The 23,335-nt window shown below is 53.5% G+C and overlaps 1 protein-coding gene across 2 annotated transcripts in view; it reads left to right on the top strand.

Annotated features, from left to right (window-relative positions):
- Nucleotides 1-314: 314 nt before the first annotated feature.
- The window catches only part of MYO1F (myosin IF), a 32,226-nt gene continuing 9,205 nt past the window's right edge, over nucleotides 315-23,335 (top strand). The window contains exons 1-19 of one of the 2 annotated variants that reach the window (XM_029219133.1): nucleotides 450-590; nucleotides 8,979-9,225; nucleotides 9,311-9,448; nucleotides 9,849-9,938; nucleotides 10,022-10,116; nucleotides 10,504-10,591; nucleotides 10,718-10,807; nucleotides 12,669-12,800; nucleotides 12,966-13,100; nucleotides 13,340-13,472; nucleotides 13,678-13,874; nucleotides 14,650-14,730; nucleotides 14,839-14,925; nucleotides 15,739-15,825; nucleotides 16,331-16,498; nucleotides 17,658-17,743; nucleotides 21,079-21,160; nucleotides 22,644-22,750; nucleotides 23,208-23,306. In XM_029219133.1, coding sequence (XP_029074966.1) covers nucleotides 9,166-9,225; nucleotides 9,311-9,448; nucleotides 9,849-9,938; nucleotides 10,022-10,116; nucleotides 10,504-10,591; nucleotides 10,718-10,807; nucleotides 12,669-12,800; nucleotides 12,966-13,100; nucleotides 13,340-13,472; nucleotides 13,678-13,874; nucleotides 14,650-14,730; nucleotides 14,839-14,925; nucleotides 15,739-15,825; nucleotides 16,331-16,498; nucleotides 17,658-17,743; nucleotides 21,079-21,160; nucleotides 22,644-22,750; nucleotides 23,208-23,306 — 1,955 coding nt within the window. In that variant the 5' untranslated portion in view covers nucleotides 450-590; nucleotides 8,979-9,165. Of the gene's footprint in view, nucleotides 591-8,978; nucleotides 9,226-9,310; nucleotides 9,449-9,848; nucleotides 9,939-10,021; nucleotides 10,117-10,503; nucleotides 10,592-10,717; nucleotides 10,808-12,668; nucleotides 12,801-12,965; nucleotides 13,101-13,339; nucleotides 13,473-13,677; nucleotides 13,875-14,649; nucleotides 14,731-14,838; nucleotides 14,926-15,738; nucleotides 15,826-16,330; nucleotides 16,499-17,657; nucleotides 17,744-21,078; nucleotides 21,161-22,643; nucleotides 22,751-23,207; nucleotides 23,307-23,335 lie in introns of both variants that reach the window. The other variant, XM_029219134.1, reaches the window with a different exon arrangement.

The following is a 23,335-nucleotide window of genomic DNA, read 5'->3' as shown; positions in this document are numbered from 1 at the left end:
CGAAGTCTGGGACCTTCCAGGTGCTCTCAGTTCTTGGTACCCCCCACTCCCGCTGCCCTCCCCTTGACACAGACACACCTGGCTCCCGAGGTCCCTTCTGGAGGAAGGACCAGCCGAAGCGGCTCTGGAGGTGGGAGTTTGCTCGGGGATGCCCAGAGGAGACATACATCTGAAGTGGTTTCGAAGCCCAGGAAGGAGCAGTCAGTCCTGCAGCCAGCTGACCTGCAGTGCAGTTTGCTGCAGCCGCGTCCCAGAGGAGTTGGAGAAGCGGCTTTCTGGGGTCTGACAGCGGCTGTCATCCATCCTTAACCTCTCCCTTCAGGCTCAGAGCCCCAAACAACCAGCTCCCTCGGCCCTGCCTGGGCTCTCTCCCCGCCCCCCAGGCCCAGCTTCCCTCCCCTCTAGTCGCGGCCCCTCCCGCCAAAGGAAGTGAGAAGGTGGCTGTCATAAGAGGAACTAGGTCTGGGAGTCCGCTGAAGCAGCAGGAACAGGGCCATGCCCAAGCCGCCCCCTGGAGCCCCCTGAGCCTGCATCCCTGCCACGACCCATTCAGACATCCCCCAGGGACCCAGACACCAGCCCCCACCATGGTAAGTCCTTCAGGGTGGGCCCTCAAGTGCAGGGGTGGCGGCACCAGCCAGGTGGAGGCACCTAGAGGCCACCATCAGAAAGTGGGATGATGAGAATGGGCACAGCAGACCCTTTGGGGTCCCTCTGTGCAGCTCAGGTGCTGCCAGCATCCCTCACAGGGGACCAAACTCCCATCGGCTGGTGGACAGGATGCCAGAATGAGGATGGGGCACCAAAGGACGGAGCAGTAACCGGAGGACAGAAGGTGGTCCTAAGGGATCACACAGTGCCTGCAGGGACAGGGACAGATCCCTTTCCTGGGGCTTAGGGAACCCAGTTCCCAGCCGGGTTTGGTGCCTCACCTTCCTGTGTGGCCTTGGGCAAGTCACTTCCCCTCTGTGAGTCTCAGTTCCCACATATGTCATATTTGGAAGTTTGTCAAGATGTGGAAGGTGTCTGGGGTAATCTCTCCACTGGAACGTTCAGAGGGTTTGGGGTTCAGCCCCTCTGCGTCCACAGCTGGGAGGGGAAGCTGTGTCAGATGGGTCAAATGGGCGGTGGGTTGCAGTGATGGTGGCGTGACAGCATGCTGCTGTGGGCGACGGGGTGGTCTGGCTGTAGCAATCACAGAAGCAGGAGTTGGTGAGATGCAGCATGTCCGTACCACCACCGGTACCCTTCTCCGGGAGGGTGGCAGGGAAAAACACTGCAGCCAGAAGCATTGCCACCTGGGGAGACTGAGGTCTGATGATGACTGTGGTGACAGGGTTGGGGAGACTGTCATGGTCCTGGGTCTAGATGCAGTAGCATCATGTCACACACATCAAGAGGGAGCCTGGGCTGGCTATGTCACTCCATGACTCCGTGCCTCTGCAAACCACTTCAGCTTTCATTTTTTGTCATTCTGTTAATGAGGGTGGGTGGCTGGGACAGTCACAGAGCTGGTGGTGACAACTGTAGTGTTTCTGGCAGTTGCGGCAGAAGCTAAACAAGATGGAGGCAAGGATTGCCTTAGCCTGAGAGATAACGTCTTATTTCAGAAAGTCAGTGATAAATTGGGCGTCACTGTCCAAGGACCCCTTTGATTAATTCACAAGCAAACCACCAGCTAGAGCTCTGGGCTTGGGGTGGAAACTCTTCCCAGACAGAGCCAACCCAGGTAGACTCCTTGATCAAAAGAACACAGGAAATGATTTGCTACTTGAGAGAAAAGCAGCCCCTCTTGAGGAAGCTGTGTGAAATGCTTAGTCAATGATTTGCTTGGCCAACCGTGTCTGGGAAGGGAGAAACTCATGCAAGAGGACCACAGAGGAAAAAAAAAAAAAAGTGGAATCCATCCATGAGGCCAATATCTCTGTCTAGGGGTGCTGACATCTTCCTGGAGGTGTAATGGGTGCCAGGAAGAGTGTCGAAAGATTCAGTGAAACAATGTTCGTAAAGTGCTTTAAAGAGCACATAATATGTGCTCAATACACGGTAACTGCCGCTGTGGGTGACGCTCATTCATGGTGGGGGTTAGCGGTGGTGGTGGATGGATGTGCCTCATTCTTGGTTACTGTAGAGGAGTTGGGTTGTTGGTGCCATTGGTTGTGATGGTGGTCATCGCTGTCAGTTGTCCCAAGTTGGCGGTGACCACGGTTCTTGTGGGTGGGCTGGTGATAGTAATGGTTGTTTTTGGTGCCAGCGAGTGTTGAATGTTGGTGGTTGGTGGTTGGTTGTTTTCAGCTGGAGGGTTGATCTGTGGAACGATGGCAGTTGGTCATCATTTGAAGTTAGCTGGTCACGATAATGTTTGTTTGCTGTTGGTTGTTCATTGCTGATTTTGGGTGACGGTCTTGGGACTAGTGGTGGTGCATCACTGGTTTTGGAAAGGGGTATGGTTGACTGCTGCTTTAATGGGTCATGTGTGGTTGTTGATGGCTAGTATTGCGATCGCGGTTGTTATTGTCAATGGTGGTTGGTTATTGTGGGTTGTTGGTGCTGGTGATAATAAGTGGTAATGGTGGTGAGTGATGACAGGGAAACAGGTGGTGGAATCCGTCAGTGTTTCTCTGTCTGATGTTAGCTGGTGGTGCTGGCATCGAGGTTGTCAGCAGTTTCTGTTTGGCTTTGGTTGGGGGGCAGGTAAAGGCAGCAATCTGTTGCCCTCGGTTGATAATGGTGGTGACCTGAGGGTAATCGTGGTTGTTCTGAAAGTACAGAAATAAAGCAGGGAGACCAGTGATGCGCTGCTTGACCGAGGGGCGGCGGCCATGGGGATGGACGGAAAAGGCTGGGAGGTCAAGAGAGAGTTAGGAAGAAAGACTCTAGAAGGACAAGGGTCCCCACATGTTGGAGAACGGCCTCTGTTTAGGCCAAAAGAAAACTGAGACACCCCTCCCAAGGGAGGGGGAGACCTGAGAACCTTTAGAGATGAGAATGTTGTTTGCATGGTATGGAGACACAGGGTGTAGCCCCAGAACGCCACTGAGTAGGACCGAGGCTCCAGTGGCACACCGGGGGGCCAGGGCGTGGCCAGGGGTGGAGAGCAGCTTCGCCTCTGCCTCTCTGCTGGCTGGCAGCCACAGTGCACAGGACCCCGGCGAGGAAGGAAGTGGCTGTTTCGTTGTTTTCTCCAGTCTGGGGCTTTGCTCATCACCACCCAGGAGCAGGGAGGCCAGAGCAGTTAGGGCAAATTGCAAAACCCTCATCCAGCCCTTCCTCCTGACCCCGTGCCCCGTGCCTGTGGGATCGGCCAGCTTAAGGCTACCGCTGCTGCTGCTGCTAGCGATGGAGGGAAGCTAGTGTTTCTTCTTGACAAGCTTGGCCTTGTTGAATCTGCACAACTGCCCCGTGAGGTCCATGGCCCTCAATATTCCCATTTGCCCGATGAGAAAACAGAGGCAGAGAGGTTAGGCGAGCTGCCGTACAACCCAAAATAGCAGAGGATTTCAACTGAGTGATCCCCAGGGGTCACACTTTTAACAGCCACCTTGAACTACAACCTCCTCCTCCTCCTCCTCCTCCTCCTCCTGCCAGGTAAGAGGCCACCTGGGGGTGTGGGCTGACCCCCATACTCTCCAGGCTGCCCACCCCTGCCTCATTTGGACCTGGACTCTCTATTCCAAAGAAACTAGGATCCTGGTGTCCCACACACACCCAAGGCCTTCCTGGCCCATGGCTCCTGCTGCCACCACTGACATGGTCTGGGACATTCATGTTGCAAAGCCCGCCTCCTGCAGGAAGCCTTCTCTGATTGCCTCAGCTCTCCTTAGCACCGTCTGATTAGGATCACTGTCTCCTCTGGGCAACTCGCTTCTGAACTACTCAAGGGCAGAGTCTAGGCCTGGTCCCCACCCACTTCCATGCACAGTAGGGGCTCAGGAAGTGTGTTCACTAGAGGGCCCCAATGCCCCAGCCCTACAGGAGCCATCACCTTGGCCCTCCCTCCTTTGGCACCAGGGAAGCTCCACCCCTCCCTACCCTCTGCCGTGGGTTGCGGGGAGCCTCTCTGAAGAGCTGAAGTTAGAATCTACATCCCCAGTCCCATCCCAGCCACCTCTGACCCCTGACTATCTTTCACAAGAACCCCAGCCAGTTGAGTCATCCTTGGCTTGTGGTCAACTATGACCACAACCTCTTTGTGGTACCCTCACCCTCCAAGGAAGGAACAAACAGCTTCAACTTGACGGTTGGAGACCTGGGGGTCACAGAGAGATGGACACCCATGACACAGGGCAGGGGGCAGTCTCATCCCAATGATACTTCATTCAACGAGTCTACATCGACCAGCTCCTCTATCCTGTCAAGCCACTGATCACTTCTATTAAATGCTCTTGGGGCCACCGGCTGCCATTTCCTGAGGCACCCCAGTGCATCTTTTCTCAGCACTGGCTCATTTACTTCCCCTAGCAAACCCACAGAGGAGATTTATTATGGAATCCATTTTACAGATGGAGCAACTGAGGCTTGGAGAAATGAAGTGGCCTCCCTGGGGTCAACAGAGCCGACTGTTAAGCCAGGCCTCACACCCAATCCATCCCTTGCCAAAATTGTTGACTCTCCTCCCTCACACTGTACCCTCTTGAGGAAAACCTCTCCCTCTGCCACAAACAACCCCGTGGTTTTTGTGATCACATAGAGCTAGGATGGATCTGGGGGTCCCGGGTGCCTGGGGCGGGACACAGAGGGAGAGATAACAGGGACCACTAGAGGCAGAGGCCCACTCAGCTGGGTGGGGGAAGGAGGAAGGGACAGGAAGAGGAACCAAGTCCTCGGGGTCAGGAGAGCCAGCCAGACACAGCCAGCCTCGGGGCTTCTGACCTCAGAGAAAGGAAGTGGTCTTGAGTCTCAGGTGAGCCTGAGGGTCCCAAGAGCATGGGGACTGGGGTGACCCCAAAGGGGAAACCGTGGACAGGACCAATCTTGTCTTCTCCTTGTCCTCATATGACCTGAAGAACCAACCCCGGCCACCCCCCAGCCCCGACATAGACCCGGCTTCCCTTCCTGCTGTGTGACCTTGCAGAGGACACCTAACCTCTCTGGGCCATAGTTTTCTCTTCCACAAAATGGACCTAATTAGAGTACTGACCTTGGCATGTGCCCAGAGGATGCAGTGAGGTAATTCACTGAAAAAAGCTTAAACCAGAGTCTGGCACAGAATAAGTGCCAGTGGGGTGTGAACTATTGTTATGTATTGTTCTCGGTTACCATGGTTACCACCCAAGCCCCACCCCTTGAGGTGTCCAGAGAGAGAATCCACTTCCAGTTCCCCCTACACACCCCTACCCAACCTCCCCACACCAACTCAGGGAAAGAGCAACCCCACCAGGTCCGTGAATGATACCACTTCACCCCTGAATTTCGAATTCCATGGGTTCTTCTCACCAACACACTGGAGAGCCTCCCCATCTTGAAAACAGGAAATAAACTCCCCTGACCCCTCCTCTCCCCGAAGTCTCTTTCCCTCTTCCCCAAAAGCAGTCCCCTCTCCCTGACCTCTAGATCCAACTTCTGACCCTGAGGTCAACAACGCTCTCCATGGGGTCCCTCTGAGTCTCCAGTGAGCGTGGAAGTTCTTCAGCAGCTGGGGGTCCGGTCAACAGTTCCCTGCTTCTCCCAACCAGCCCCTGTCACCTCCAGGCCTCCCCAGGTCCTGGCTTCCTCCAACCTCAGCCTCTGCCCTGGGCACACTTGCCAACACCTCTGTCCTCCTGCTCTCACAACCTTGTCTTCCCACCACCCCACCCTTCCCACTGCATCCTGGGGTTCTCAGAGCATCACATCCAGCATCCCCTTCTTATAACAAGCATCCTGGCAGTTGCCCTTGAAATGCTGAAATGGAATAGTGAAACACACAGACTTCCATCTTCCGAAAACATTTAATGTGGCCCCCTGCAAGGCGAGGAGAAAGTTATTTAGAATAAAATGTGCATGGAAAGATGAAAGTGCTCAGGCCAGTGGCCCAAGAACGTCCACTGGAGTGGCCAGGTGCTCACACCTGGACACAGGTGTGTCTCAGTGAGCGAGACAGCCCCCCCGCCACAAGCAGGACACGTTAACCTCACTAGCAGCATGAGCTTCCGAACGCTGGACATTTCTTAGTGAAATCTGAACAGAACTAAATCCTCCCTTGCTACGCAACAGCCACTTTCCTGTAAAATGCAGTGGGTATCAACCATGCAAAAAATACATAGGTTTTCTGTTCATACATAAAATAGGTTTTGGTTCTCGGTTCCAATGATTATAAACGGGTTTGTCACTTACATGAACTTCTGCTGGGTTGGGGTGGGGAGCTGAGGGCAGGACGATTATGTATTTGTAAAATAGTGTAATTAGGTACATGTGCAAATTTAAGGGGACCTATGGCCCCCTTAAATGCCAGCCATGTCCCCATCCCTGGAACAACCAAATATGCTCCCACGATTCTTTTTGCTTTTTGCTTCGTCCGCGCCTTGCAGCATGAGGGATCTTAGTTCCCCAACCAGGGATTGAACCCGTGCCCCATGCAGTGGGAGCGTGGAGTCCTAACCGCTGGACCACCAGGGAAGTCCCCTACAATTCTTAAAGTGCCCCCAGGATCAGTACAGCCCAGCTACTCTGCATGACGTCCAGAACGTGGATGGGGCTATGGTGAGGGATGCCTGGGGGCTGGGGGGTTCCGAGGGAGCACCTGACCTGTACTGGAGTCAGGGAGGTCTTCTCGGAGGAGGCGTCACCTGAGCCAAGGCTTAAGGCATGGGTTGGCATTAGCCAGGCAGGAAGGGTGTTCTGGGCAGAGGGCTCAGCCTGTGCAAAGGCTTAGAGGCAACACGGTGAGGAACTGAAAGAGTTCCTCCCAAAGTCCTAAGTTACTGGCACAAAGTAGGTGCTCAGGAATTCTTTGTAGAGTGGATGCATGGAGGTGGCAATGATGGGAAGCCATAGACAGAGAAATGAGATGGTATTTGTCATATGAAAACCTCACTGTCAATATTCAGGCTGGAAGCAGTCTCAGGGGTTTGAGCCCTGCCCACCCCCCTCCTCTGAATTCTCTTCCTGCTTCGGTCACACCTCTGCACATTTGCCCAGGCAGTTCACTCTGCCTGGTGAACCCTTTCTCCCTGCTCTTGATCAAAACCTTTCTCGGGGCTTCCCTGGTGGCGCAGTGGTTGAGAGTCCACCTGCCGATGCAGGGGACACGGGCTCGTGCCCCGGTCCGGGAAGATCCCACATGCCGCAGAGCGGCTGGGCCCGTGAGCCATGGCCGCTGAGCCTGCGCGTCCGGAGCCTGTGCTCCGCAACGGGAGAGGCCACAACAGTGAGAGGCCCGTGTACCGCAAAAAAAAAAAAAAAAAAAAAAAAACTTTCTCGGCTTTCACATCCCACCCCAAACACCCCTTGGGTTGCAGCCACTCATGAGCGTGGGTGCAAGAACCTGGCCTTTGCTGTCAGATGGACCCAGATTCGAATCCCACATCCTTGGAAACAGTTTAGCTTCATCCTTGGTCAAGGGTCAAATACTTCTCAAGTCCCAGTCTCCCTCCTAGCCTACACCACACTGAACTGCTGTGAGGATTGCCAGTAATACTGGTGACATCTGCCTCCAGCAACAGGCATGTTGTAGATGCTTGGTGAATGTTAATTCTGTCAAGTGTCCCCCTGCCCGGGGATCATCCTCCTACCCCACTTTTTTCCCCAAAGCAGTTAATCCCTCACATTAACCCTGGGAAGTGAGGCTGCTGCTCACATTTTCCAGATGAGGCTACTGAAGCTCTGTGCACTGTTAGGTCACACAGCCAGGATTAGAACCCAGATCTACTCCACACCAAAGACTGGGCTCATTTAGTGTCTGTGGGTATTCTTCCACGAATGCCCCCAGGGTTGTCAGCATGTCCAGAATTTGAGCAAGCACCTCCCCTGCTCAGGAACTTTCTGTGGCTCCCCAGTGCCCCCAGGTGAGACTGGCTTCTCATCCACCTCTGCCCTACAGTTGCCCATGCTGACCCTCCTGCTCGATCCCTGCCTGAATTCCTTCCCAGATGGGCCCAGCGCACCATCTCCATTCCCCAGAATCTGCCTGGCAAACCCTGGTCATCTTTGAAGAGTTGACTTTGGTTCCCAGCATCTTTGCTCTTGGGGGTTTTTCCTCTGAAGCTGGGTTTCTTTCTTTGCCCTTGTCCCTTGTTTGTTCGATAGGTCCTCCCTGCTGGGACTAGCAAGGACTCAGTCCCAATCCCTGCCCTCCAGGAGCTCCAGGTCTGGGGCGGGTAAGGGGCTTCCCAGAGGAGGGACATCTTGTCTGAGCATGAGTTCACCAGACAGGAGAGCTCCAAGCCACCATCACTCTGTGTGCTGGACTCCTCCATGACAGGGGTATATTGAACGGAGGCAGAGGGGGCCTGAGAGAGCCAGTGTGCTTGAGTGTTTTAGGCACTGGATGAGTTCATTTGGGCTGAAAGGAGAGAGCATTCCTGGCAGGCTTCCTGGAGGAAGGGTTTTGAGGAGCGCCTGTGTCTGAGTCTCCTCGTTGGGGCCTAAGGAAGGTGTCATCTGATGAAAAGCTGAGGGAGGAAATGAGAAGGCAAAGTGGGAGCCTGGGAAGGTGCAGGAGCTGACTCTCTGAGGATGGAGAAGCCCACGGCAGGGGTGGTGGGAAGGCTGTGCGAGCTGAGGACCAGAGTCCCAGCCAGGCACAGAGGCAGAGATCACAGACACATGGCGGCTGAGAGAATCTCAGAGGGATGGGCTAGGATGACCCCGAGGGAGGAGGATGGGAATGGGAGGAAGGAGTCCATCTCCAGGTGGAAGGGGTGGCAGCGGGTCAAATGCCACGGAGAAGTCAGGGACTCAGCCTGGGCCAAGGCAGGGAGAGCGGGGCTGGGGACGTGAGAAGCAGGGTGGGGACTCCGCCATCAAGCCTTCTCTGATACCCTCCTCTCCTCCCACAGCCACCAGAGTCCCAAGCACACTCTGCCCTGCTGGGCCAGGCATCACTGTCTCCTCTATGGCAACGGGATACTAAGTGGAGGCATGGCGGGACCAAAAGAGAGGGTTGAGGGATGTATCCGAGCTGTCATTCTGTCTGGCCTCCTCCTTTGGGACTAGACCTTGCCTCCCTCTCCTGGTGTCCCGGAGATGCAGAAGAAGGAAGGGAGGCGGTGGGGAAGGGGACAGCATCAGAAGCTGCTGATGGAGGTGAGCCAGGAGCGGGTGCTGAGGCACCATCCCCCGCCACGCCCCCTGCAGCGGCTCACCGCCACCCCGCGGCCCCCACCCCCAGGGCAGCAAGGAGCGTTTCCACTGGCAGAGCCACAACGTGAAGCAGAGTGGTGTGGACGACATGGTGTTGCTGCCCCAGATCACCGAGGACGCCATCGTGGGCAACCTCCGCAAGCGCTTCATGGACGACTACATCTTTGTACCCTGGGCCGCGGGCGGGGTGGGCAGACGAAAGACAGAGGGACAGGAGGATGACTGACCAGTGGATGGAGAGATGGTGTGCGGATGAGAGCAGAGAAGGATGGCAGAGGGACTGAAGCATGGAAGGGACACCCATAACTGAGCACAGGAATGGGGTGGGGGGATGGGCAGTAAGAGCGCTGGGTGTTAGGACAGGGGACAGCGGAGTGACAGCAGGGCCCCAGTTGGGGGTGGCCCTGGCCCTCACTGCTCCCTCTGCCCCAGGGGTAGCTCAGCCACAGCATATTCTATTCTCCCCATTCTGGATCCAGATCAGTTTTTTCCTAAGAGACCCAGGGTGCATTTGAAGGACAAAGCCTGCCGGGACACTGCATGGCCCTTAACCCTCCCCCAACCAGACCTACATCGGCTCCGTGCTCATCTCTGTAAACCCCTTCAAGCAGATGCCCTACTTCACTGACCGTGAGATCGACCTCTACCAGGGCGCGGTGAGGCTGGGGCTGGGTGGGAGGCACAGCCCCAGGACCCCCGGGGCCCTAGCCCTAGGCTGAGCCCAGACCTCCCCCGCCAGGCCCAGTACGAGAATCCCCCGCACATCTATGCCCTCACAGACAACATGTACCGGAACATGCTCATTGACTGTGAGAACCAGTGTGTCATCATCAGGTACGGAGTGGGGGTCCCAGACCCTCATGCCCGGGTCCCGCTAAAACAGCATCATCACCCCAGGGAGGGGTACTTGGAACTCCTGATCCAAACAGAGCCTTGTTGCCCCTCTCCACCTCTGGCCCTGCTTTACTTTTCTTGTCACCATCTGACCCATGATATATTTTATGTATTCATTCTGTTATCGCCCATGTGTCCCATCTAAATGTCAGGAAGACAGACACTTGGATCTGCCTTGTTCACTATTGTATCCCCAGTGCCTGGACTACTGCCTGGTAACAGTAGGTGCCATTCATTCAGTGAATGGATGAATGATTGATCAGACAGTTGAAAGAGCGATTCCCCCACCCCTGGTCACTCATAACTCCTTCCCTCACCCATCCCCAGTGGAGAGAGTGGAGCTGGGAAGACGGTGGCAGCTAAATACATCATGGGCTACATCTCCAAGGTGTCGGGCGGAGGCGAGAAGGTCCAGGTAAGGCGAAACAGAAAGAAGGGCTGAGTCTTCCCCACTCTGCACGGTATTTCATCCCCCCCACCCTGAGCTCCCACACCCCCTGTCAGTCTGACCTCTTCCCACCCCACCTGCTTCTTTCCCCAGCATGTGAAGGACATCATCCTGCAATCAAACCCACTGCTGGAAGCCTTTGGCAATGCCAAGACTGTGCGCAACAATAATTCCAGTCGCTTTGTGAGTCTCTGCAGCCTGCTTGGAGCAGATGCTCCCTCCACACTGACTCACTGACCTCTCTCTCTCTCTCTCTCTCTCTCTCTCTCTCTCTCTCTCTCTCTCTCTCTCTCTCCCACCTGTACTCTCAAGAATACAGGAAATACTGCTCCTTACTGGGAGACTCATTTCCTGTTCATGGTTCATCTGAAAAAGAGTCCCCCATCAGCATATCTGTGGAGGCCATGACATGTCTGTGTAGTGTTCAAGAACACTCCTCCCCCGGCTGCAACCAGGCTACGTCTGTTCCTATTCACATTTCAGGTCCCATTTATTCCCTCATTCATTCTTTCTTTCATCATATGGTTCTTGGAGTCCTTCTTTGTGTCAGGTCCATGCTGAGCCTAATGGAGGACAGAGTAGGTAAACGGATTTGGATTTGTCATCAGTTTCTGTCACGGCTTAGAAGAGTGGCTTGGACAAAGAAAAACAATGTAACCTTGTGGGACTCCTCTGCTGGGATGGGGATGATGTTAATATCCATCTCATAGACCTCAGTAATTTCAGTAAATGCCTGAACACGGAACTGGATTAATGAATTACGACACTAATGATATTTTTTAATTTCCCTAAATATTATTAGTTATAGTTATTAGCTCTATTTTTATTTTCTAATATATTTTATAATATAATTATATTTGAAGTATCTTCCCCAACATTTTATTGTAAAATTTTTCATATACATGGAAAAGTTGAATGAATACTACAGTGGACGCCTGTATGCCCATCTCCTAGATTCTACCACTAATAGTTTACTATACTTGCTTAATCGTATCTCCATTCATCCTTTTTTTTTTGATGCACTGCAAACTAAGCTGTAGACATCATACTTTTCCCCCCAAACACTTCAGCATGTAGATCATTAATTATAGTCCAATATAATTTTGCAGTTCTCTTTTATTTCTTTTAAAGTAACAGCAAAATATATAAATCTAAAGGGGACCATTCACTGAGTTTGGACAAATGCATACACCTGTGCAACCCACACCCCTACTGATATACAGAACATCACCATCTCTCCAGAAAATTCCCTCTTGTCTCTTTCTAGTTGATCTCTACTCCTACTTTACCCCAGAAGCAACCACTCTGATATTTTCTTTTTTCACCGTGGATTAGTTTCAGCAGTTCTAGAACTCCGTATAAATGGAATCACACAGTCTGTGTTTTCAAACTACTAATGCACACCAAAACATGAATGAATCTCAAAAATATGTAATTCTATTTTATTTTATATAGTTTTATTATACAATAGAATAAGTATTTGTCATACATTATAGGTGTTTGTGTAATATGATGATGTCATTTGTATTGTAATTGGATGTAGGTGGCAGAAAGGAGAAATAAGGGGCTTGTCTGCCTTCCAACCTCCAGCCAGAGTGGAGCCCAGATGGTGTCAGAGACCAAAGATGGTGTGGGTCCCTTGCTCTGGGCTCAGGGACAACATATGGGATACACCCAGGATCACTGGAACCAGTAGCATTCCACAGAGACATGGAGGCCTCTGTGTTATGGTGAAGGGACTGGGGAGCTGTCAATAAACTGTGATACTTCTCTGTGCCAGGCACAGGGCTAAATGCCCCAAGTGAGGGCTTGAATCATCAGAGAGGGAGGAAAAGGCATTCCTGGCCCAGGACACAGCTTAAGCAAAGGCTGGAGGGAAGAGCTGGTGAAAAGAACAATAAGTGGGAGGTGAGGAGAGGAAAGCAACTTGAGGTCACGTGGCGAAGAGCTACAAAGAGGCCAGGCTCATAAGACCGATCCCCAATCCTTCCTCACCTGCAGCCTTGGGACCCTGGGAGGGCTGATGTGGCTCTCTCGGGTTCAGGGCAAGTACTTTGAGATCCAGTTCAGCCGCGGTGGGGAGCCAGATGGGGGCAAGATCTCCAACTTCTTGCTGGAGAAATCCCGAGTGGTCATGCAGAATGAAAACGAGAGGAACTTCCACATCTACTACCAGGTGCACGGAAGGGGGCCGTGGGGCTGGGGCAGAGGGAGCCCCACCTGGAGCCCGGGGGGAGACAGTGGGAGGGTCAGCATTTGGAAGCCCATGACAGTGAGCCTCGGGGATTACAAGGGCTGTGCCGGTCCATCACCACATGCATGAGGATCGTTTGCCCTCCAGCTGCTGGAAGGGGCTTCTCAGGAGCAGCGGCAGAACCTGGGACTCATGACCCCCGACTACTATTACTACCTCAACCAAGCAGACACCTACAAGGTCGACGGCACCGATGACCGGAGCGACTTCAGTGAGACTCTGGTGAGCGCCAGCTGCCCCTCCAGCCCCGGGAAACTTCCCGTGTTACAAATTGGGAAACCAAGGCCCAGAGAGGGGAAGGAACTTGCCCAAGGTTACAGAGCCAATGAGTGAAAGAGCCAGGACAGAGGCCCAGGTGTCCTGACTCCCCAAGTCTGTGCCATGGCCCCCAAAACCTAAGCCAGGGGGCAGGCTGGAGGTCGGGATTTGTGGCACAGGCTCTGCCCCTGTTGTGCCCCCAGAGCGCCATGCAGGTCATCGGGATCCCGCCCAACGTCCAGCAGCTGGTCCTGCAGCTTGTGGCGGGAATCTTGCACTTGGGAAACATCAGCTTCTGCGAAGATGGGAATTATGCCCGGGTGGAGAGCGCAGACCGTGAGTGTGGGTGCTGTGGAGGGCGGGGTGGAGGCGTGTATGCATGTGTGACCTGCTTCCTCCCTGGGTGGCCCCCTGGGGGTAAGATCCCATGAGGACAAGATCGGTGTCCCTGGGCAAAATGGGGAGAGATGGGGGCGCTCACACGAAACCCAAGAGCCCAACTGACTGCTCCCTTCCCCCCACCCGCCCCATCACCTGGCAGTCTTGGCCTTCCCCGCCTACCTCCTGGGCATTGACAGCGGGCGGCTGCAGGAGAAGCTGACCAGCCGCAAGATGGACAGCCGCTGGGGCGGGCGCAGCGAGTCCATTGACGTGACCTTGAACGTGGAGCAGGCGGCCTACACTCGGGACGCTCTGGCCAAGGGGCTCTACTCCCGTCTCTTCGACTTCCTCGTAGAGGCACGTGGGGCTGGGGGTGGGAGAGGAGCTCGGGGACAGCACCAGGCCCTGGGCTTGGACCAGCCCAGCGGCGGCGGGGCGGGGGGGGGGGGGGGGGGGGGGGGGGGGGGTGGCGTCTGGACTGTCATGACCAGTTGGTGGGCATGACCTCACCAATGCCCAGCCGTAGGAGGCATCAAACAGGGCAGGAGGTGATCTGATGGGAGATTTAGGGGCTTCCTGGCTGTGGCATGGAGCCCAGGAAGGAGGGGTCTATTGGAAACGTCCAGGCCTGGACTCTCGAGATGGGGGCTGTTGGGATGGACAGGGGTGGGTGCATTTGAGAGCCACGAGGTGGGGGGGGCTGTCAGGAGGACAAAGTGATGGACTAGACGGGGGTGGATGAGAATGGGACGTGTCAAGGTCAAGAATAGTGACTGCAGTAGCCAATATTCCATATCACCTAATGCGTGTCCGCTATGGTTCTGTTTTCCATGCATCAGTTTATTTAATTCTTAGAAAATAGACCTCTAAGAGAGTTGCTACTATTACCCATTTTAAAGATGAGAAAGTAGAGGTGCAGAGTGGTTAAGGGGCAGAGCCAGCTCCCAAGGCAGGAACCCGGTTGTTCTAACACCTGGATTTCTCATAGGAATGACCGATGGGGGTATGGGTATGCACAGAGGTGGGGAAGGCAGGAGAGAAACTGGTGGGAGGGTACCCAGCCTGTGAACACGGCGAAGAGCATTTCAAGAGAGTGGCAGGCCACTCACCTAGTGTCCCCACCGCATCACAGGCCATTAACCGTGCCATGCAGAAGCCCCAGGAGGAGTACAGTATCGGTGTGCTTGACATCTATGGCTTTGAGATCTTCCAGGTACGTATGACACTGCCACCGGCCCACGGCCACTCTAGGGTGGCCCAGTGGCCCCGGAGCCTCCAGTATCAGCCCACTTAGGGAAGCATTCTTTCCCTGTCTTGGCAGAAAAACGGCTTTGAGCAGTTCTGCATCAACTTCGTCAACGAGAAGCTACAGCAGATCTTTATCGAACTCACCCTGAAGGCTGAACAGGTGGGCAAGGGCATCCAAGTGGCCAGGAGCAGGGGACACTGGGGGTGGGGGCAGGACCATGAAGGTTGCCAAGCAACCAGGGGACACCCCAGCCCCACACTGGCATCTGTCTCTGCTGACCTGTCCAAGCTCCTTCCTTCAGGAGAGGTTTTCTGCCTCTGAAGGTTTGACAAGGGCTAGGGAATAGCTTCTTTGTTCACACCTTCACACCTCAATTATTTATTGAGCACCTGCTGTGTACCAGGCACTGTGTGCAGTGCTAGGGAGACCTCCATGAACAGGACAGACAAAAATCCCTGCTGTTTTCCTTCAACACGCCCCATAGAAGCAGAGCCTGAGACTAGGTTTCAGGGCAAATACCAGGACGTGACTGAGGAAGTGAGAAAGGGATTTTTTTTTTTTTTTTTTTTTGGCCACTCCATGTGGGATTTTAGTTCCCAGACCAGGGATGAAACCCATGCCCCCTGAAGTGGAAGCGCAGAGTCTTAACCACTGGACCGCCAAGGAAGTCCCCAGAAAGGGACTTTTTTTTAAAGAGCTAAATAGGATGTATTCATGAGAAGGTCACACTTCACGCAACTGGGGCTCAATTCTTGGACCCCTGGGGAAACTTCCGACCTGCCCCACACGGGGGAATGGGCTTTGTTATCAGAGACAGTCCTAAGTGATGAGATGGGAAGAGGAGTTATATGGGGGGTGGGGGGAACATCTGTCACACCTCCTTCACCCATCCTCATGAAGCTCAAATTCTAGAAACACAAGCACCTTTGCGCAGACACCTGGTCCCATCCCTTCCCCCTTTGCCGCCACCAGGAGGAGTACGTACAGGAGGGCATCCGCTGGACCCCCATCCAGTACTTCAATAACAAAATCGTCTGTGACCTCATCGAAAACAAGCTGGTGAGGGCCAGGGCAGATCTGGGGGTTCTCACTGGGCCCCGGAGCTGGGCTTGGGAGAGCTGGGAGAGCCGGGGCAGTTCCAGCCCCCGTAGGCCCTTCTCACCCATGCTCCCCCTTGGGCAGATGGAGCCCCACTGACGATACCTGTCGGCCACCTTGCCCATTCACTCTGCTTACCTGCTCACCTTTCACTTATTCACTCAACAAACATCCCCCCAGGCAGGCTGCTGGGGATAGAGGGGTCAAAGCTGACGGGTCCCCCCACCATCTCAGTCTGGGGAAGGGATATAGGCATGGATCCCTTATGGGGTCCCCCACCCTATCCTGCACCAGCGAGCTTCCACAGCAGCCCCCATACATCTGGGCCCCCCACCAGCACCTTTTTGCTCTTGTATTTGGAAGCCTCTCCTCTCCCTCCGCAATGAGCGAGATGGGGCAGGGCCGGGCCAGGCTGATCCCTGCCCCGCCCACCCCGCCCACCCGACCTGACGCCCCGCTCCCGCAGAACCCACCGGGCATCATGAGCGTCCTGGATGACGTGTGCGCCACCATGCACGCCACGGGCGGCGGCGCCGACCAGACGCTGCTCCAGAAGCTGCAGGCGGCCGTGGGCACCCACGAGCACTTCAACAGCTGGAGTGCCGGCTTCGTCATCCACCACTACGCGGGCAAGGTGCGCCCCACCTCCGCCCCATGGACCCCAGGGGGATTCCGCCCAGACCCCCAGCCAGGGCTGAAGAGCTCCACCGACCCCCTTCTCCAGCCCTCCCCCGACTGGCCAGAAACACAGACCCCCTCCCACTGACCCCCAAGAACTGGCCTGTCACCCCAACCCATGGCCCTTCAGCCGGGGCTGTGGAACCCACTGGCCCCTGATCAAGCCCACAGCTCTCGCAGCTAACAGGACAGCCCCCACCCCTTACAGGACACAAACTCCCCCCACATCGACCCCAAATTAAGCAGCAGACCCAATCTGAGCTGTAAGCCCCATTATCCCCCTGACCCAGGACACAGCCCCCCTCCTTCTGATCTCAACTTGGAGTCCCCAGGGCCACGTTGCCAACCACCGCCTGCACGATAGGCTGGAGCCCCCTACACACAGACCCCTAGCCAAGGCTTTAGAAATCCACTGGCCTCCGACCCTGGCCATGGTCCCCCTCCCCAGCTTACAAGACTGAAGACTCTCCCATTGACCTTAACATGGGCAGCAAAGAACCTCAGGGGTCCCCTGGCCATACTGCAGCCCACCAATCCCTAAAATGGGCTGGAGCTCCCATTTTCCCTCAGCAGGAAGTAGCCCAGACAGGAACTATGCAGGGCCCCCCACCCTTGGGGATGGCAGACCCAGCCCACAAGCCTGGCCAAAGCCCCCACCACCACCAACCCCCAGCCAGTGCTGTAACCCTCCTGACACAGTCCCCCAGCCCCCTGCCCCCCAACCAACCCCAATACAGATGCTCAATCTGACCTTTTGACACCAAATTCAGTCGTGGAACCCCGGGGCCCACCCCTGCCAAGATTGCAGCCCCTCACCCCCCAGTCTGAGCTCTAACTGTCACCTCCCCATCCCTCGGATCCAGCCTGCAGCCCCCGCCCCCTAATCTGGACTGTAACCCCCATCTTCCCTCACCTCTGACCGAGACTGTAGCCCTAACCCTCCAACCCCACCTTGAACATCAGACCTCCAGGGCCCCCAGGTCCATGCTGCCCCCGACCCCCTATTTTGAACTGTAGACACCACCCAGTCCTCTCACCCCAGAGCAGGCCCCCACAGGACGCCCCCCCGACCCTCTGCCTAAGTCCCTCACTCCCGCCACGCCGCCTTCCTCCAGGTATCCTATGATGTCAACGGCTTCTGTGAGAGGAACCGTGATGTCCTCTTCTCCGACCTCATAGAGCTGATGCAGACCAGTGAGCAGTGAGTGGTCCCAGGCGGGAGCCTCTGGGCAACATCTTGTGGGGATGAGGGAGGCCCAGAGACCACCCCGTCTTCCCCAGAGCTCCCATCACGCCATAAACTTTGCAGGGGGTGGCTGTGTTTCTAATGACTGGTTCTGATTAAACAGTAGCCCGAGGTCCACAGGGGGAGCCCTAGCAGCAGTTCCTTATGGCCCTTCCAACGCTGCCCTCTGCAAACCCAAGCATCTGTGCTGGTGTGGACAGCTTCCCTTTTTACGCAGTGAAAACACATCTCACTATGCACTTTTCTGTATTAATATGTATGGATCCATCTCCCTGATCACAGCAGCATACCGGGTTCCATCTTTTTATACCTCAAAATTTTATTCAAGTGCTGCTGTGTACCAGGCATCATTTGAACTTTTGGGGGTAGAGGACTGAACAGGTCAGAGAACACAGCTGCTCTCATCAAGCTGACAGCCAAGTGGCGAGACAGACATTGAACTAGAGGAAAAGAAAGGCAAATAGAGGGCTTCCCTGGTGGCGCAGTGGTTGAGAGTCCGCCTGCCGATGCAGGGGACACGGGTTCGTGCCCCGGCCCGGGAAGATCCCACATGCCGCGGAGCGGCTGGGCCCGTGAGCCATGGCCGCTGAGCCTGCGCGTCCGGAGCCTGTGCTCCGCAACGGGAGAGGCCACAACAGTGAGAGGCCCGCGTACCACCAAAAAAAAAAAAAAAAAAAACGGCAAATAGAATATAGCATGAGTGAAAGTTCTAAGACAGTGGTTCGTATAGTGCTGAAAGTGTGGTTACTAGACCAATAACGTCAGCATCCTCTGAGCTGATTACAAACATAGAGTCTCAGGTTCCACCTCAGACGGACTGAATCAAAGCCTGCATTTTGGCAAGACCCCAGGAGTCACGTGTACATTAGAGTTTGGGAACCATTGATTTAGAGCAATGCTGTCCAATATTATTCCACATCCAATAGAACTGAAGCCACACACGTAGTTATTTTTAAATGGCCTGATTCAGGTATAAGTTACATACCATTAAATGCATCCATTTTAAGAAATGGTTTTTAATAAATGTTCAGAGCTGTACAACCATCACCACAATCCAGTTTGGGACACCGTGCATCACCCCCAAAAGATCCTTCATGCCAAATTGCAGTCAATCCCCATTCCTGCCACCCGTGTAGTTTTAAACTTTCTGGTAAGCACACTTAAAAAGTAAAAAGGTGTTGCACAACAATGTAAATGTACCTAATACCAGTGAATAGTACATTTTTAAATGATTTAAATAGTAAATTGTATGTTGTTTTGTGTATCTTACAAAAAAAAGAAAGAAAAAAAGAAAGCTATGTGTACCTAACAAAACACATCTGCTGGTCAGATTTCGTCTAGGGTTTGTTCTTTTTAAAAAACAGAATTGTAGTAAGAGATTTACCATAGAGCTAATTGTGGAATATTAAACGGTGAAAGAATTTTTTTAAGAAAGTAAAAAGGTGAACAAGTAAAACAGATGAAATTTTTTTAATGTTTTCTTTAGCTCAGTATACCCAAAGTAGCATTTTAATATGCAATCAGTACTAAAAAATTATTGATGAAATACTTACATTCTCTTTTTCCATACTGCATACTCTTTGAAATCCAGTGTGTGTTTCAACACTCACAGCATGTCTCAATTTGGACAGGCCACGTTGTAAGGGCTTCAGGAACCACGTGTGACCCATGGCTGCCACATTGTAAAGCACAGAGTTAGAGCTGTGGTTCACAAAGTGGGGTCCCCGGACCAGCACCCTCAGCATCACCAGAAATTATTGTTAGAAATTACTGGCCCCCAGCCCAGACCTGTGAATGAGAACCCCCAGGGGCGAGGCCCAGCTATCTGTGTTTCAACAAGCTTTCCTGGTGATTCTGGTGCCCACTGAGGTGTGAGAACCACTGGGACGAGTGTGAAGAAAAACTAAGTTGGTAAGGGGTAGACAGTGAGGAGGGCATCCTTCATTCTTTTTTTATTTTTTGCTTTCTTTTAATTGTGATAAAATACACAAAATATAAAATTTACCTTTCTACCCGTTTTAAAGTATACAGCTCAGTGGCATTAAGTATTAAGTACATTCACAATGCTGTATAACAATCACCACTATTAGGTTCAGAAACATTTCATCACCCTAAACACATACTCTGCATTTATTAAGCAGTCCACTTCTTCTGGGTTATGGTGGTTAGGGAAGATCTCACTGAGAAGGAGGAAGAAGCTATGAATGTAACAATGTTACCAAACTGAACTCGGGCCCCTCGCTCAATGCGCAGCAAAGCCAACCCCCTGACACTGCGTGGTGGTGAAGGAAAGTACAGCGTTTATTGCAGGGCCAAGCAAGGAGAATAGGCAGCTCATACTCAAGAGACCCAAACTCCCTGATAGCTTTCAGGGAAGGGTCTTTAAAGACAGCATGAGGGAGAGGGTCACAGGGTGTGTGATCAGGTCGTGCACAATTTTCTGATTGGCTGATGGTGAGGTAACAGAGTGATGTTTCTGGAATCTCCATCATCAACCTTCTGGTTCCAGCCAATCTGGGGTCTATGCACTGGTGGTCAGCATACAGTTAGCTTCTTCTACCTGATGGGGGTTTTAATATCTGCAAAACAACTGAAGGATATGGCTCAGGATATTATCTATGGCCCTCGAGGAGGAACTAAAAGTCCTTAATTTTGTTTTATGGCTGAACTATTATTGTTTTGTCTTGCTTGGCTGCTTTCCTTTGTTTCTGCATTTTCTCACTTTCCTGATTAAATTTGCTCTTTGGAACTCAGAGAAGGCCTGGGAGGCTAAAGCTTTTCTACAAACAAGAGGCAGGGGACAAGGTGGGGGATTCTGTCTCCAGGAAGGCCCCACAGGGTCCTGCTCGGTTTCACCAGAGTGAATTTAACTGATCCCGTTGATGGACACTTAGGTTGTGCCCATCTATGGCTATCACAAACAGCTACAGCAACAAGATCCTTGTCCATATTTCTTGGCACACACGTGCAAGCCTGTGCCTGTAAGACGGTTCCTCCCAGGGGACCTGCCCCTGTTGCCCGAGATGCTGCATCACTTAGCTTAACTTTGTTCTATTTTACTTGCTACCCAAGTCATACATGGTCATGGAGGAAAAAGTAACAGTACAAATAAATCAAGGAACCAGAAGGACAAAACCAACTTTCTGATTCTCACCATCACACCCCCTAGCATTAAGGAAGAACCATACTGTACAGCATGTCCTCTGGGTCCCAGGCACCTAGACAGCCCACCTCTGGGAGAGCACCCAAATTCCAGCTGCACCTCCGACCTACCCTCTATCCCTGCCCAGGGCCTTCCTCCGGATGCTCTTTCCCGAGAAGCTGGATGTAGAAAAGAAGGGCCGCCCCAGTACAGCCGGCTCCAAGATCAAGGTGGGCATGGGGAGGGATGGGTCCATTTCCCTCATTCCGATGTCAATCCCTCCCCCATCCCAGGGCCTCTGCCCCTCCCTCCGGCACCCTCTGTTCACCAGGGCCTTCTTCCAGCTCTGGGGTTAAGGAGCTTGGACCAGCTTCCTTAATGTCCTCCTAACTCCCTAAATCCAGAAGTGAACCATCATCCTAATGTTTTTTGTTTTTTTGGTATTTTGGTCATGTCACTTTTTTCTTCATTGTGGTAAAATATACATAAAATTTACCATTTTAACCATTTTTAAGTATACGTCTCAGCAGCATTAAGTACGTTTGCATTCGTGCCACCATCCTCACCATCCATCTCCAGAACTTTCTCATCTTCCCAAACTGAAACTCCGTCCCCATGAAACACTCACTCCCCATCCCCTCCCCCAGCCCCTGGCCCCCACCATCTAGTTCCTGTCTCTGTGGATTTGACCCTTCTAGGGACCTGCTATAAATAGAATCAGACAGCATTGATCCTTTTGCGACTGGTTTATTTCACTGAGCATATCTTCAAGGTTCAAGCATGTGTCAGAATTTCCTTCCTGTTTAAGGCTGAATAATACTCCATTTACGGATATACTGTTTTTTCTTACCCATTCCTCCACTGATGGACACTTGGGCTGTTTTCACCTTTTGGCTATTGTGAATAGTGCTGCTATGAACATGGGTGTCCCATCCTAATAATATTTCAATAACCATATATGGGGCACTTATCAGTGCTGGCAGCAAACACAAGACATTTTACAGACGTGGGACTTCGTCCCATCTGGCAGATGGCAGGCCAAGGCTCAGAGAGGCGCAGTCACTGGCCCAGAGCTGTGATCACACACCGGGGTCTCTCCTGCCGCTCCCCCGATCCTCCCACCTGGAATGATTTCCTTTCTAGTCTCCCCTGAGGGACTAAAATGCACAACCCTAGCCTCTCAGACACACACACGTGATTCTCTGCTTCCAAAGTACTGTGCCCCAAAGGACGAGCAGAAATTTCTGGGCAACATGCTCCCGCGTGCTCAGTTACTCCATCAACAAACATTCAACAAGAGAAGCCACCGCAAGGAGAAGCCCGTGCACCGCAACGAAGAGTAGCCCCCGCTCGCCACAACTAGAGCAAGCCCGCATGCAGCAACGAAGACCCAACGCAGACAAAAATAATTAATTAATTTTTAAAAAAAGTTCACTGAGCACTTATTGTGTGCCAGGCTAAGTGGTGAATATGGCAGACATGTGAGCTCCTGGTTTTCGGTTTGAGGGCCAGGTAGACGCACGATATCAACCCCATGTGATATGTGCTAACAGAGTCACATATGGAATGGACCAGGGACACCTGAGCCCGTGGTCCGTGAGGTGCCACACACCCAGCCAGTGTGTCCTGTCTCTTGTATTCAGGGTGGGAAGAGAGAGGGGCCAGAGGGTCCCATCTGTGCTCCCCACCCCCACTTTCTCCCCGCTCCCTTAGAAACAAGCCAACGACCTGGTATCCACGCTGAAGAGGTGCACCCCCCACTACATCCGCTGCATCAAGCCCAACGAGACCAAGAGGCCCCGTGATTGGGAGGAGAACAGGTGACACCCCCACCCCACCTGGGCCAGTCCACACCAGCTGACCCTCCCTCCACAACCCCCCCAGGGTCGTGGGACCCATCAAAGGGCTCACCCAAGCCGACCCCTAGGACCAGTGCAAAACCCCTCAGGGCCCCAGGGTTATACCTAACACTGATCAAGACCCCAAGGGAGGACCCCAGACTGTCTGTAGGATGCCCCAGGGACTAACACAGTCCTCCTCATTCCCCAAACCCCAGGTGCCACCCCCTGAAACTGAAAGTGACCCCCGAACACAGATCCCCCAGAACCGAGGCTCCCCCAATGCACAAAACTAACTCTCAAGCAGGCCCCTGTGTCCAGCAGTGAACCTCCCTCCCTAGACCTCAGAACTCACCCCCTAAACTGCCTCCAGCACGAATCCAGACACCCCCCCCCAACTCCCAGGACCACCAGGGGACTCAGGCTGCCCTCCCTCCAGGGTCAAGCACCAGGTGGAGTATCTGGGCCTAAAGGAGAACATCAGGGTGCGCCGGGCAGGCTTCGCCTACCGCCGCCAGTTTGCCAAGTTCCTGCAGAGGTGAGGCGCCCTCCACCACACACACCCTG

Source organism: Monodon monoceros, unplaced genomic scaffold (genome assembly GCF_005190385.1).
Source record: "Monodon monoceros isolate NGI ecotype Baffin Bay Population unplaced genomic scaffold, NGI_Narwhal_1 Super_Scaffold_12, whole genome shotgun sequence".
Taxonomy (NCBI): Eukaryota; Metazoa; Chordata; class Mammalia; order Artiodactyla; family Monodontidae; genus Monodon; species Monodon monoceros.
The sequence above is the reverse complement of the archived record's forward strand: the minus strand, read 5'-3'. Positions and strand labels throughout refer to the sequence as shown.